This window comes from Haliotis cracherodii, unplaced genomic scaffold, assembly GCF_022045235.1.
Source record: "Haliotis cracherodii isolate W230 unplaced genomic scaffold, xgHalCrac1.p SCAF_10, whole genome shotgun sequence".
Classification (NCBI taxonomy): domain Eukaryota; kingdom Metazoa; phylum Mollusca; class Gastropoda; order Lepetellida; family Haliotidae; genus Haliotis; species Haliotis cracherodii.
Genome location: NW_027266265.1, coordinates 51,891,566 through 51,907,018, shown reverse-complemented (window position 1 = coordinate 51,907,018; position 15,453 = coordinate 51,891,566). Strand labels below are relative to the sequence as shown.

Sequence of the window (15,453 nt, the reverse complement as noted above, 5' to 3'; positions counted from 1 at the left end):
ATATGTTTTCTGGTGTTCACGTTTTTGAATTTTCATTTACCCTGAGCATACCTACCTAAAAAGGGGACAGATTTGCGTTGAGGGACGTTTGAACTTCATTCGGTTTGCCATATTACTTTCACCTAACAGAAATGAAAAACTTTCTTCATTAAGTTGGGATGTTCAATTCCACTGCATTGTTCTCAAATTATCTGGTGATGTTTCTTAAATTCTACACAATATTAAAAAATCATATGTCTATGTCCTTGCAACGCCAGCACAATTTTTGAACGCACGTGTGTATTTCAATAATTCGAATAGATTACTTTTATTATTTTCGTGTCATGTATAGGGTCTCTAACATATTCATATCGTTTTCAGAAACATGAGAGCTCCTTCCCGACGAATGTTAATGCGGTGTGTGGACCAGTGTGTGAGCCTGTTTGTAATAAAGTCGAAATATCAACCTTATATGGTCTGTTGTTGTTATCTATATGTTAATAACAAACCCTTTATAGCATACCTTTATAGCATGCCGATCGTAGGTTCGGCCATCGCATATCATTATCACTCTTTGTTTGTCAGCGCCATTTTTCAGTTCGAGGATATGACCAAATGGCAAATGGTTTCGACCTGCGTCACATTCCTCACACGCCGTGATACTGAAATACTGTGTACAGCGGTGTTAAAATCAATACTCTGGACTGGTAATTTAAAAAAGAAAATTCAATTATCACCACCAAAACCACCACCCCACCACCGCCATCCTACTCCCCACCCCCAGCTGTGATATGAAATTTTGCGCACGCCCCGTTTCGTTTTCATTTTTTCATGACCCCCCTCACTCTCAACGCGCCCTACCCCTTTAACTCTCCCACTACCCCCGAACCCACTTTCTCACCAAGTCACCCACCCACTAACCGATACTTTCAGAACAAACAAGATAAATGGATTTGAAAAACATGCAACTTACCAATTCATTTAAACGTCTCCTATAATTTGACCTTCGTATTGATTCCACTGTTGTGTGTTAGATTGTTTAACTCTGCACTCAGCAATAGTCCAGCTGTATTACGGCGGTTTATAGATAATCGAGTCTAGTGATCATCCACGCAATTGACGTACGATGACACGCAATCAAACAAGTCAACAATATCGCAGGGCTTGTAACGTAAGTATTAGCAACAAATACGTATATAGTCATAGCCGGTAACATGTTACTTTAGAGTGAGTGAGGTGGGTTTAACGCCGCTTTTAACAATATTCCAGTTATATCCAGGCGTGTCAGCTTAATGTGGGAGGAAAGCCCGAGGTGATGCAGGTCTTAGACGTTTACCACTTTGGTGAAACCCACGAGCACGGGTATGGTGCTGACAAACCTAGAAACATAATCGGTGCAAACCGGGATTCGAACCCACAATCATAGGTTTCTGGCATGCCCAAGGGACGCAACTAAGCACAGCGAATTACGGCGCCTTAGACGGCTAGGCCACCCGTGCCCCCTGTTACTTTAGAAAAGGATCGTGTAGTGACCATATATCTTGTTGCTAATTTTGGTGTTACAATTCCCCGTGGCTTAAAGCAGAGTCCATTCTACGATTCTGGTGAAATCATAAGCATATGTTTATGAATAACTTCTCATACTACCCAAGGTTACGTGTTTTATTCACATAAAAAGTGTTTCTTTGTAAATGCAAATTGAAACACGACTTGATGGAACCGCGAGGATGCTGAATCTTTGATGATTTTTTTAGGTAAAATAAAACACGTAACAAAGATATACAGGACCGCCTTCGTGGTGTTGTGGATATTGCGTCCGGCCGAAGAGCTGAAGTCTTCAGTACGATCCATGGTCGCGTCATTGCCAGACACGTTAAAAGATGGTACTTGTTGTTTCCCTGCCTCGACATTAAGGGTCTAAAACAAGGACTGGTCAGCTGGGAGTAATATTGTGTCCGAGTTGGATATCCATGCTAAACTGCGGCATGGTATCTCAGTGGGCTAGCACTACAGAACCGGTGTCAGTCCGGATTAGTACGAGCAGCCACACACACACACACACACACACACACACACACACACGCACGCACGCACGCACGCACGCGCATGCGAGCTATGTAGTACAATAATCTTGGATGCGACAAAAACTAGTTACTTGTCTCAGTGACGTGAGACCTATGGGATTGATCGGCCTCACGAGAAGTTGTGGTACTAAATTCTAAAGGTGCTCCGAAAACTTCAGTATGGAATATGGGAAACAACTGTCGCTTACTTGAAAATTATGCTGAACTACACAGGTTTTTATTAGAACATTTACTGCCTATCTAAAATAGCTGTGAAACATGAAAAAGAGTTAGAGTTAAATCGCATCTCTTCTGACCTCACAGAGACGCTAAAATTGACCAGCATTAATGTATTGCGTACTGTAGACGTTTTATTTCCTTAGGTATTAAGGAGGTCATTCTGTTAAAAATTAATACATCAATTGAAATATAAATTATTTGATAGGCATTACTTGGGAGTTGCGAATGACAAAGTAGAAACAATTAATGGATTAACCTTCCATGTTTACCATATATAGAAGAAATATGCAGTACAGTGAATGAACAAGATGTTGTCCATAAATTGTCTCTACTTTGTCAATTGAAAAATAGGTCAGCAATCAATTTCTCTGAAAAAAAGGTTTAACGTTAACTAATTAAAGCTAGTATTTCCTTACAAATAATGAAACTCAAAATACAAAACAAATAACAATGAACACCCCCTGCCGGGTGGTGTCTGTGGTGGGGAATCGATCCATGTTCTACTGCGAGAGGTGTATTATACTGGTCATGTGTGCTTAGAAATAGAAGAGTTAGTTCCCTTTAATCTCGCGTGAGTTGAATCCATGGAGATAACAACATGGCGGATGGTGTAAATAATCAAACCAGCGGAACACGATTGGAATAATGACTGTGTAAAGGTGCATCTTCGTAGGGATTTCTTTCCATATTTATTTTCCAGTATGATATGGTTTGTTATTGTGTCATTCGTGAGATTGCCAAACTGCCTAAAGATGTAGATGTTCTTAATCGTCCATGACATAGCCCCTGTTGGCCAAATTGTCACAATGTCAAATGTCAACATTAAAATTAATTAGGTGATTCCTGCTCAGCTATGTTATTTCAGTCATTTACCCTTACTTCTAGTTATGTGTAACCTAATCATCAAACCAGAAAGTTTAGTCATTTGAATAAAGCAATTGAAATATTTACTTAGATCTATACATAAGCCTGCAAGTTGTGTTGCTGAAGTGAAGTGAGAATGAGATCAGTTCACAGTAGATGATGTCTAGCATAAAGTTATAATTTGTTATTGACACATTTTTTCAAGGAAAGCCTTCTTTTGTAAAGAATTCTATGTTTATCTAAGTCTTTACATGGATAGATCTCAATCAGGACCGTTTACTAGCCAAATAGTGATAACATACAGCAATAACCCACCCCCAACCACCCGTCCCCCGTTCCCCTCACAATTAATATATCGATACATCGTTGATATCCAGTGTATTGTATCTTCATTCTGTTATGACAGATACTGTGAAATAAATATTCTGCTTGCATTTGTATGGTATTTTATTTAACCCCAAACTGAATATCAAACTGCAGAAGAACATGAATATAACAAACATGGACAGAGCGAACAAACGGATACAACGAACTGTTAAAAAATCCCTGATTTATCTCCTATATGTTATATAAAATTACGTACATAACAAACTCTCCACAGCGAACTAATGGATATAGTGAACTGATATCTGATCCCTGACAAGCCCATCAACCACTAATTAGTGACGTGTATAGCGAACTGAGAATCACACTCAGTGTTAAGTGTCACTGACAATTGGCTGTACACAATCAGACGCGAATCAACACAATCGTGGTGAATCAACACAATCACTGGTGACGATTCAACCTTGTTAAACTTGCATTATGTTAATCTTACCTGTCCATGTAATTGGACTTATCTAGTCCGTAAAATAAACAAATTTCATTCCATAATGTTTACATTAATTTCAGTGATATTGGAATATATTATTCTGATAAAATAATAATTTCAGATTCCGACCATTGCATTACATTTTTTTTAAGTTGTATCATTTGGTACTTTTTAACTGAATCACCGGTAGATGCGGGAGGAAATATGTATAAACATGCATGCATGCATGTGTGTATTGTGTTTTGTTTTATCCAAGATGGCGGACATTTCCATGCGAAAATGTATATAACAAACAATGTTTATAACAAACTGATTTCTCCGGTCCCTTGTAGTTCATTATACATGTTCTACTGTAATTCATAAACATAAAAAATTGGATGTCAACTTTAGATATTACATGTAAATAGAAGTTCCATAAAGAGGAAGCAGCAACCTCATCAGTGACATCCATTAGGGACACATTTCAACAAACACTCCTTCCAAATACTTAGGAACTGTTCATCACGTCAATACTTTGGAAGGAGCTTGTGCACTTTCCTTACCAATATGGCAGAAGGTATTCGGTATTCTGTATCTTGAAAGAGACGTATAATTTGATTAGATGTCTGATTTTAACATCATGTCATATTTCAATCGGGCCACAAAAATGAAGCCAATTTGCAACTTTAGCCACTGCACTGAAGCCCAAGTCTAGTAAAATTCTGTTCAGTCATTCTGAACAGTTTATTTAAAAATAAACTGTCCCCCATTTTTAAAAAATTTGAGAAAATGTAAAAATTGGTTCTTAATGTGGCCTTTGTCAAGATTCTTGCAGTATGTATGTATTTATTATTTATTAATATACTTGTACTTGGCATAAAGTATTGTTTACTCACTTGATCCATATGGCTAATAAATATTAATATTTCATGCAAAATGGTATATTTTGTCCTGAAACTTTAACAAAGTCCTTTTCATTTTAGAATTTATCTTTGGTTTGGAGTTAGCTCCAACCATTGACGTAACGATGGAAGTCCACAAACTGAGAAACACCACCATGAACCCCCATGATCTGACAGCTGGGAGTGATGATCCAAGTGATTCCAAAGATGTATCGGCACTTGAAATTCTTGTTCAGCGCCGCAATGCAGAAGAAAGGAGGAAGGCTCAACATCACTGGACACTGTTGCGTAATTCTGTCAAGCACACTGTAGAGGCAGTTGCTCATGCAGACATCCGTGAAATTGTCATCTCACATGGAATTCATCATGAGAGGAAGCTAAACCACACACAACCTCTACAGAATGTCATCTTTATAAGCCCTAGGAAGGTCTGATATTGCCTGATTTTATATTCATGAATGTTAAAGGATTTCGGTTTCATTAATGCCTAAGAAAATAAATGCAACAATTTTCCATTCAGCCACCCTTGACTATACTTAGTCTTCACTCATATAATTCAGTGGTGTGTTTACTGCAATTAATAATTTTCAGTCTCAACAGGCGAATGTTTGGTTAGTAGACTTTTCTTCACAGTTAGTTTCTAGAAATGTGATACTTTTGTTGTTGGTTTTACATTATAACGTGCTTAGTAAGAAACTCTGAGATACAAGATCATCCATTGCAATTATACATTGTACTTCATATATGGGTTATTATTTGTTTAAAGACAACAATATTGTGAATAAATGAATATCCAGATACTTATATTTAATAGATAGATGAGTTCCAATGCCAGATTCCACCTCCCATATCACTTGCATTTGCTACAAACAAAATGGCAGCGCCCAGTGAAGGCGATCTGATAGATAATCAAGATCTATGTTGTAATAAAACGGGTCTTTCTTCATGAAGTGCATCAAATCACATGAGCACCTTGATTGAAAACATGAAAAAATTAGGCCTAGAAGTTTATGAAGAGGATGTTGATTTTGTTACACGATTTGGATTATGCATTGACTCGTTAGACCAGCCAAAAAATAACTCCATAATTCCAGCCAAGTTTGGCAAGGGTGGAAACAGGACTTTTTAGTCAGTTAACCCCCTTGCCTCGGGAAGATGCCATTCATATTCGAGCACGATTTCATATTGTAAACTGTTTGGTTCGTGCAATCAAATGTTACTGTTTAAGTCCTGTCATGTTGAAATGTACAGTTCCTCGGAGCATGAGATTCATGCCTCTATATACTGTATATTTTTCAGTTCTTTATCAGCATACAAATGTACTCCACCTGACCAAAATAGTGACCAACCATTGGGCAAAAGTATTTACCTGTGCTCTAAACAAATCATTAATCATGTATTCATGTCAAAACTACAAGTTTATAGAAGTTGATGCATGATAAATCAGTCACATCAGGGTGCTTAGTCTTTTGAGTTAAATTGATTATCTTCATGATCACAGGAATATCTGACGACAGATGGGAAAGTATTTAACGTTTTTATGGAGGATGGAAGAAAGAAGACAACAGTTATCCCCGAAGAGCCGATGAACAGAGTGGTCTACGCCAAACACACCGACCAGTACGTGGGCTGGCTGCAGGACGAGGAAATGCTTTATGTGAGTAGGATGAACAAATCAATCACATGTTTCTCATTTTTACAGGTTTTTTTACAAAAGGAAGGATGGAAGTGTAAAAGAAAAATGACAACAGATGTATTAAAACTAGAGGGAGGCAGCTGTTCTGAAGAAAGAATCATACACTTTTTGAAACGTTGGCATTGCATTATTACTTGACTCTGAGTTTCCCACATTTTGTTGATTTACAGAACAGATGATATGTAAAAGAGGAAGAATTATTTGCAGAATTTCTGCATTTTTATTTTGTTGACAAGGTCTTTAATTAAGGTGTTGAAATGACAGCCGAGATGTTATACCCTCGTCTTCGTCTTCCCATTATGATGGTGTCAGTATTGAGGCCTACGTTATGGTCGATTAGCCTAATGATTAAAGCACTCATTCGTCATGCCGAAGAACCAGGTTCGATTCCCGACATGGGTACACTGTGTGAAGCCCATTTCTGGTGTCCCCCATGATATTGCTGGAATAATGGCTAAAAGTGGCGAAAAACCATACTCATTCACTCACCACTACTTTATGTCAAGATTGCAAATGATTGATCTTTTTCTTGTTCAGCTGCTTGATGTGGACTTTGAGATAATATCCCAGGCACGATGCCCTGGGAACATCCTCCTCGGAACCTACAACCAGAACACAGGCGAGATGGTGACGCTGGGGTCCCGCTTCCTGCAGGTCAGTGTCAGGTAGTCAAACACAGTCATACATCATCAAATACAGAGACACACAGTCAAACACCATCATACAAGGTCACATATGGAGACACACAGTCATACATAAGCAAATACGGAGACACACAGTCAAACATGGTTGTGTACAGACACAGAGTCATACATAGTCACACAGTCAAACGCTGCCATACATGGCCACATACAGAGAACACAGTCAAACACAGTCGTACATAGTCACATACGAAGACACACAGTTAAACACAATCATACATAGTCACATACAGACACACAGTCAAACACAGCCATACATGGTCACATACAGACACAGTCATACATAGTCACATACAGAGACACACAGTCAAACACAGTCATACATAGTCACATACAGAGAAACACAGTCGAACACAGTCATACATGGTCACATACAGAGACACACAGTCAAACACAGTCATACATGGTCACATACAGAGAAACACAGTCAAACACAGTCATACATGGTCACATACAGAGACACACAGTCAAACACAGTCATACATAGTCACATATAGAGACACAGTCATACATGGTCACATACAGAGACACACAGTCAAACACAACCATACATAGTCACATACAGAGACACACAGTCAAACACTGCCATACATCGTCACATACAGAGACACACAGTCAAACACAGTCATACATAGTCACATACAGAGACACACCGTCAAACACAGTCATACATGGTCACATACGAAGACACACAGTTAAACACAATCATACATAGTCACATACAGACACACAGTCAAACACAGTCATACATAGTCACATATAGAGACACAGTCATACATGGTCACATACAGACACAGTCATATATAGTCACATACAGAGACACACAGTCAAACACAGTCATACATAGTCACATACAGAGACACACAGTCAAACACAGTCATACATGGTCACATACAGACACAGTCATACATAGTCACATACAGAGACACACAGTCAAACACAGTCATACATAGTCACATACAGAGAAACACAGTCATACATGGTCACATACAGAGACACACAGTCAAACACAGTCATACATGGTCACATACAGAGAAACACAGTCAAACACAGTCATACATGGTCACATACAGAGACACACAGTCAAACACAGTCATACATAGTCACATACAGAGACACAGTCATACATGGTCATACATGGTCACATACAGAGACACAGTCATACATGGTCACATACAGAGACACACAGTCAAACACAGTCATACATAGTCACATACAGAGACACAGTCATACATAGTCATACATAGTCACATACAGAGACACAGTCATACATGGTCACATACAGAGACACACAGTCAAACACAACCATACATAGTCACATACAGAGACACACAGTCAAACACTGCCATACATCGTCACATACAGAGACACACAGTCAAACACAGTCATACATAGTCACATACAGAGACACACAGTCAAACACAGTCATACATGGTCACATACAGAGACACAGTCATACATGGTCACATACAGAGACACAGTCAAACACAACCATACATCGTCACATACAGAGACACAGTCATACATAGTCACATACAGAGACACACAGTCAAACACAGTCATACATGGTCACATACAGAGACACACAGTCAAACACAGTCATACATCGTCACATACAGAGACACACAGTCAAACACAGTCATACATAGTCACATACAGAGACACAGTCATACATAGTCACATACAGAGACACACAGTCAAACACAGTCATACATGGTCACATACAGAGACACAGTCATACATAGTCACATATGGAGACACACAGTCACACAGTCATACATGGTCACATACAAAGAAATACAGTCAAACACAGTCATACATCGTCACATATGGAGACACACAGTCAAACACAGCCATTGCTTCATTGATATATAAATATAAATAAATGATCTATTATACAATGTCGACATCAATGATAGCTAGACAGAGCAACCCTTGTTGATGTCATCATCATGATTAGCACCCTGCACATGCCTTCACAGAGTTGGTCATTCCGATACGGAGCCCGGCACCTTATCCCCCGATTGACGACGAGGACAGACTTTGGGGATGACAACATGTTTTCTATGATTGTCTTGGAGGAAACAGCCAGTCACACTCAGAGAGCTTTCCTTGCCTGTGGCCTCGGTGTTGTGGTCAGTAAAGGCTTGTCATTTATTTATTCACCCAGCCAACTTTTATACTCTTAAAGATAATAAATAGATTTTAATTAACTAGGTTGTGTTTGAATTATTTTTTCAGGGATTTTATTTTGTTTTGGAGGTTATTTATCATTTTTCCTTAAAGTTTTTTATGCATGATATATACTCATTTAGTGGTAAATTTTGAAGTTGTATGTATTCTGATTTTGAAAATTATTATTCTTATCAGTACCCCCATTGGGATCCCTGATGGGGATATCTCCCCAGCAACCTTTGCTAGTCGTATGTGCAACTTATTGGATTGGGTTGTGACGCTCTGTGGCAGAGTGTCGTCATACCCCGCCTCAATATTTGCTGGCTGCCTTCATAGTGCTGAAATATTGCTGAATGTGTTATTGAACCAAAAAACAAAGAAAAAAAAAACAATCTCTGAATAGATGAGTTATTTAAATGCCCTGTTCTCATAGCTTGATGGTCTTGATAGCACTTGAAGAGCTCATAAAATGATCCCTGGTCTTCTTCATCCCCTCCTCAGGTGTACAACTTGTATGAGGGCAAGATGCTGACACATCGCAAGGAACTCCACAGACGGACCATCACTGCCATGACTTTCTTCAATCCTCTCAAATATCTCGTCACCGGAGCACAGGATGGCTCAAGTATGACTGCCAATATGGACGCTTTACTCTGTGACAACCCCCAATCTTACTAGTAGCAGTTCCATTTGTTGTATTTGACATAGTAATATGAATATCACGTCCATTGTACATTGATCTATATGAGGTTCACCAGGGCCCACTTGCACAGAGCGATCTTAGCGCTAAGATGATCGTAACTCCCATACTTCAGCATAGGCTTACAATAGTCTTAGCTTTGTGCAAGTGGGCCCAGGTATTAGGACTGTATCACATTTTCCAAGAATTCAGAAATGATCACCCACCATTAGACCACAGAAAATAAAACAATTTTCTCTAAATATGATGCTTGATGACAATGTGCACATAATTGCGAAAAGTCCACTTAAATTTATTAAGAGAACAAAACCTGAAATTAAAGATCTTCAGATTTAGTTTCTGTATGTCACTTTGTTTCAGTCAAAATCTGGGACAATGACTGGCATGTGGTGATGGTGTTTGTGGGTCACCGGCGCCTGGTGAACCAACTTACCGTGTACCCCCACGGACCCTCCATCATCTCCGCCAGCCTGGACTGTACCATCCGGGTGTGGAACATGGAGACGTGCGATGAAGTAGACAGGTGCGTGGTGACGTCATACACGGAACTCAGACCACAGTACTGGTGGATGGAAATAGAGCCCGGTGGGGATTCTGGGTTAGAATAGGTCTCCTGTATCCTATGCTGGTAGTACTGTGGAGATTCTGGGTTAGAATAGGTCTCCAGTATCCTATGCTGGTGGTACTGTGGAGATTCTGGGTTAGAATAGGTCCCCGGTATCCTATGCTGGTGGTACTGTGGTGATTCTGGATTACAGTAGGTCCCCGGTATCCTATGCTGGTGGTACTGTGGTGATTCTGGATTACAGTAGGTCCCCGGTATCCCATGCTGGTGGTACTGTGGAGATTCTGGATTACAATAGGTCTCCAGTATCCCATGCTGGTGGTACTGTGGAGATTCTGGATTACAGTAGGTCCCCAGTATCCTATGCTGGTGGTACTGTGGTGATTCTGGATTACAATAGGTCCCCAGTATCCCATGCTGGTAGTACTGTGGTGATTCTGGATTACAATAGGTCCCCAGTATCCTATGCTGGTGGTACTGTGGTGATTCTGGATTAGAATAGGTCCCCAGTATCCTATGCTGGTGGTACTGTGGTGATTCTGGATTACAATAGGTCCCCAGTATCCCATGCTGGTGGTACTGTGGTGATTCTGGATTAGAATAGGTCCCCAGCATCCCATGCTGGTGGTACTGTGGTGATTCTGGATTACAATAGGTCCCCAGTATCCCATGCTGGTAGTACTGTGGTGATTCTGGATTACAATAGGTCCCCAGTATCCTATGCTGGTGGTACTGTGGTGATTCTGGATTAGAATAGGTCCCCAGTATCCTATGCTGGTGGTACTGTGGTGATTCTGGATTACAATAGGTCCCCAGTATCCCATGCTGGTGGTACTGTGGGGATTCCGGGTTAGAATAGGTCCCCAGCATCCCATGCTGGTCATAGGAGGTATCAGACCGCCTGTGTGGTCTAGAGAGAGCGTCCACCTGGAGAGTGTAAGGTCCAGGGTTTGCTCCGCTGCCGCGTAATACCAAAAGACAATACTCTGGCTGGCTCTCTGCATTAATGGGCTAAAACAAAGACTGGTCAGCTTGGAGTCTGTATACTGTGTCTGAGTGGGGTATTTATGTTAAACTGCGGCATGGTATCTCAGTAGGCAAGCACTATAAAATCAGCAGTCTGGCCTAGTACAAGCAGCCACACGTGCATGCAGGTCGCCATATAAGTGCAATAATCTTGGACGCAATGTTAAACCCAATTTCACCTCACCTCCCCTTTGTTAGAATCTGTTAGGCCCTTACTAGAATCTGTAGAAATAGATCTATCGAAGACAACCTTGGTATAAAATGGGGTTACACAGGTCAAGCATGACATGGTCACCTAAACATGTGGCTATACAGTCCATTGGTCAGCTCTATACCTTAGTCCTGTGTTCCAGAATTGCAATGAGCGAGCCAGCAGAGGGCCTGGGGACAAGTATGCAGTACGACATCTTCCATACATTTGCTGGCAAGAAGGTCGACCTTTGGAGGATTCAACACCTGTATCAGATGCACACAGCTGTCGGGTAAATCACACATCCTACACCCACAGGGACAACCTGAACTTGTTAAGCATCTTCAGTGCCACCAAATGCATGTATTTTGTATTGTGTGTTATTCATGCTTTTCAATTAGCTCATGGGCTGAAATTGGAAAGATAAATGTTTCAAGAATCTTAGCACCAAGGTCTAAGAGTGGAACCCAGTGCCCTGCTCCAGGGAGGGATGGAGGGAGAGAGAGGGGGGGAGGGGAGAGGGGGAGGGAGCGAGAGATGGAGGGAGAAAGAGAGGGGGAGGGAGAAGGCGAGGGGGAGGGAGAAGGTGAGGGGGAGATAGAGAGGGAGGAACAAGGAGAAATACTACTATTCCCAAGCATAACATATATGTAAAATTGCACACAATGGATTAAATAATTGTCAAGCGTGTAAGAACATTTCATCAATTAATTTACAAAGAGTATAACATCCATGTTCACATCTGAATATTGTGATGAATTTCTCAGTTGAAGATAAGTTTAAGAAATCTGAAATACATTCATTCATAGCGTTCATAACATCAGAACATGTGTCATAATACATGTTACGATCAATTGAAAAGTGGACCTCAGTCTCTATACACTACACTCATGACCCTCTGAATGTACTGTGAGCAAGGCCATGCTCCCAGTTATCTTGCTGTCATGCTTCAAGTGCGCCATCTTTTCCCAGTCACCGGGTGATGAGCATCAAGATGACCACACATCCCAACTTTGTGATGCGAGCTGTGCTGATGTGTCGAGACTCCAGCATCCGTATCGTGTCGCCACCATCGGGCAACGTCCTCACCACCATGATGATGGATCCTGGGAAGAGCATCATCGATGCTGCCTATGCCATAGAACAAGGTGACCATTATTAATGATATATAGCAACAAGGCGGATCCAGTATTTTTAAAAGGGAGAGGTCCAAAATATCAAAAGCCTCTCTGCCTGCAACATACTACATCTGGTTTTCAAAAGGGGTGTCCGAACCCCCTGGGCCTCCCTCTTGATCCGCCTATGAGCAACATAGCAGCATTTAGTTTTTGTTCTGCTGGGTTTTTTTCATGGAATTCATGTTTTATCAAACAGCTTGCACTGACCACTGTCTTAAAGCTAGTGATAGTACAATAATCGGTCTGTTGTCATGTTGAACTTTTAATATGATGATTATTTTACATTGTCATATTGTATTAAACTGTATAGGGACAATTTGGACCAATCCTTTGTTTAGATAGTGATTTTGAGTGACCTTACACTAGTCTGTAACACAGAGTCCTACACTGCCACATTGCTGGAATACTGCCAAGTCTGAAATAAAAATTGGTTCTCAGGCAATGGCTTTTGGAAAAATAGTCTGGGTGGCCTTTTCTATTATTTTCGGGGATCAGGTGGTCAGACTCGCTGACTTGGTTGATGCATGTCATCGTATCCCAAATGTGTGGATCGATGCTCATGATGTCAATCACTGGATTGTCTGGTCCAGACTCAATTATATACAGACCGCTGTCATATAGCTGGAATATTGCCGAGTGCAGCATTAAACAACAAACAAACAAAAAATATTGTTTTATATAAATGTCAGTGAAGTCATGTGTGTATGAACGTCAGATTGCACCCACTCACCATTATTTACAGCCACCATGATCAGATCGACTCTATTGATGCCTTGAAATGAACCTTAGTCATAAGCGATTTCATTTAAAGAAAATTCTGTCATGATATTAGGTATTGTTGTTACAGAGATGCTGTTCACTGTCCTCGGTAATGGTGACATCATCAATATAACTGAACCACCCAAAGATGTATCATATATTTCACATTTTCGTTTACCATGGCAAAACAAGGACACAAACTCCCTCTTCTGTGATATTTATATCATGTTATTTTTAGTATTGCAGCATTTCACTGCCAAAGACTATTTACAGATTTATTTATTTTCAAAATGGATATAAAAATGAGACACGTGGTGGAATTAATGTTTATGTGATGGTGTCTGAGAACCAAGACTTTTTTTCGGCCTTATAGCAGAATAAAACCATACTCCCCTCTCACTCACTCACTCACCCACCCACCCACTCACTCACTCACTCACTCACTCACTCACTCACTCACTCACTCACTCACTCACTCACTCACTCACTCACTCACTCACTCACTCACTCACCATCCTCCCTCCCTCTCAGTAGCAGTTAGTAAAGTGTTACTAAATCCTCCTTTGACATTTGTTACAGAGATGCTGTTCACTGTCCTCGGTAATGGCGACATCATCAAGTGCCGCACCAACACGAACCCATGCAGTCTGGTGGCCCGATGGAAGTGTCAAAATGCTAATGGTGAGGCTCGGCATGAGTGACGCTGCCCCAGTACTGTTGCCTGCACACACAGACATAACATCACTTTGTACAGAGGGTGGAATGACATGTCCATGCGTCCCTACATTGCCATGGACACACAAACTACCTCTAAATTATCCCCGCTTTGATAACCCAACAGGCGTTTCAACAAATTTTGTTGATTTTACACAAAATGTTTGGTTTAAGTATTTTGTGGTTGACCAAGACCAATATTCTAGTGTATTACCAACAATTGTACTGAGATAGATTTGTGTCCTGATCAAGAATTCTTGTACACATGTTATATAGATCATTAGTACCACCAGTGAGCTGTAGTGAGCTGCAATAGTTCAGTTCATACTCAGGTTTTCTGTTCAATTCAACATGTACATATCATTCCACCCTTAAAAGGTTTGTATGTTCCCAGAATATATGTAACAAATATGTATGTTGCATTTGTTATCTATGGGTATACTGGCTGATCTTTATAGAAATCACTGAAGTGAATTTTACAAGAATTCTGTTAAAAATGTCAAAATAAAAAGTACAGTAAGACCTGTTACAGCATCAGAAAAACAACAAGCTGATGAAAAAATCAAAAAGTGATATATTTTTAAGGTGAAATAGTGATGTTTCTAAAGGTGAAATAGTGAAGTTTCTAAAGATGATATAGTGATGTTTCTAAAGGTGAAATAGTGATGTTTCTAAAGGTGAAATAGTGATGTTTCTAAAGGTGAAATAGTGATGTTTCTAAAGATGAAATAGTGATGTTTCTAAAGATGAAATAGTGATATTTTTAAAGATGATATAGAATAGTGATGTTTCTAAAGGTGAAATAGTGATGTTTCTAAAGGTGAAATAGTGATGTTTCTAAAGATGAAATAGTGATGTTTCTAAAGATGAAATAGTGATATTTTTAAAGATGATATAGTGATGTTTCTAAA

The 15,453-nt window shown here is 40.0% G+C and overlaps 1 protein-coding gene across 1 annotated transcript in view; it reads left to right on the top strand.

Moving 5' to 3' along the window:
• Positions 1–2,870: 2,870 nt before the first annotated feature.
• LOC139454514 (WD repeat-containing protein 97-like) overlaps positions 2,871–15,453 on the top strand; it is a 62,607-nt gene continuing 50,024 nt past the window's right edge. Inside the window, exons 1-10 of the mRNA XM_071236269.1 lie at positions 2,871–2,941; positions 4,920–5,266; positions 6,340–6,495; positions 7,072–7,188; positions 9,218–9,370; positions 9,912–10,035; positions 10,471–10,633; positions 12,055–12,183; positions 12,864–13,039; positions 14,408–14,509. Of these exons, the coding sequence (XP_071092370.1) occupies positions 4,964–5,266; positions 6,340–6,495; positions 7,072–7,188; positions 9,218–9,370; positions 9,912–10,035; positions 10,471–10,633; positions 12,055–12,183; positions 12,864–13,039; positions 14,408–14,509 (1,423 nt within the window). The 5' untranslated portion in view covers positions 2,871–2,941; positions 4,920–4,963. The remainder of the gene's footprint in view (positions 2,942–4,919; positions 5,267–6,339; positions 6,496–7,071; positions 7,189–9,217; positions 9,371–9,911; positions 10,036–10,470; positions 10,634–12,054; positions 12,184–12,863; positions 13,040–14,407; positions 14,510–15,453) is intronic.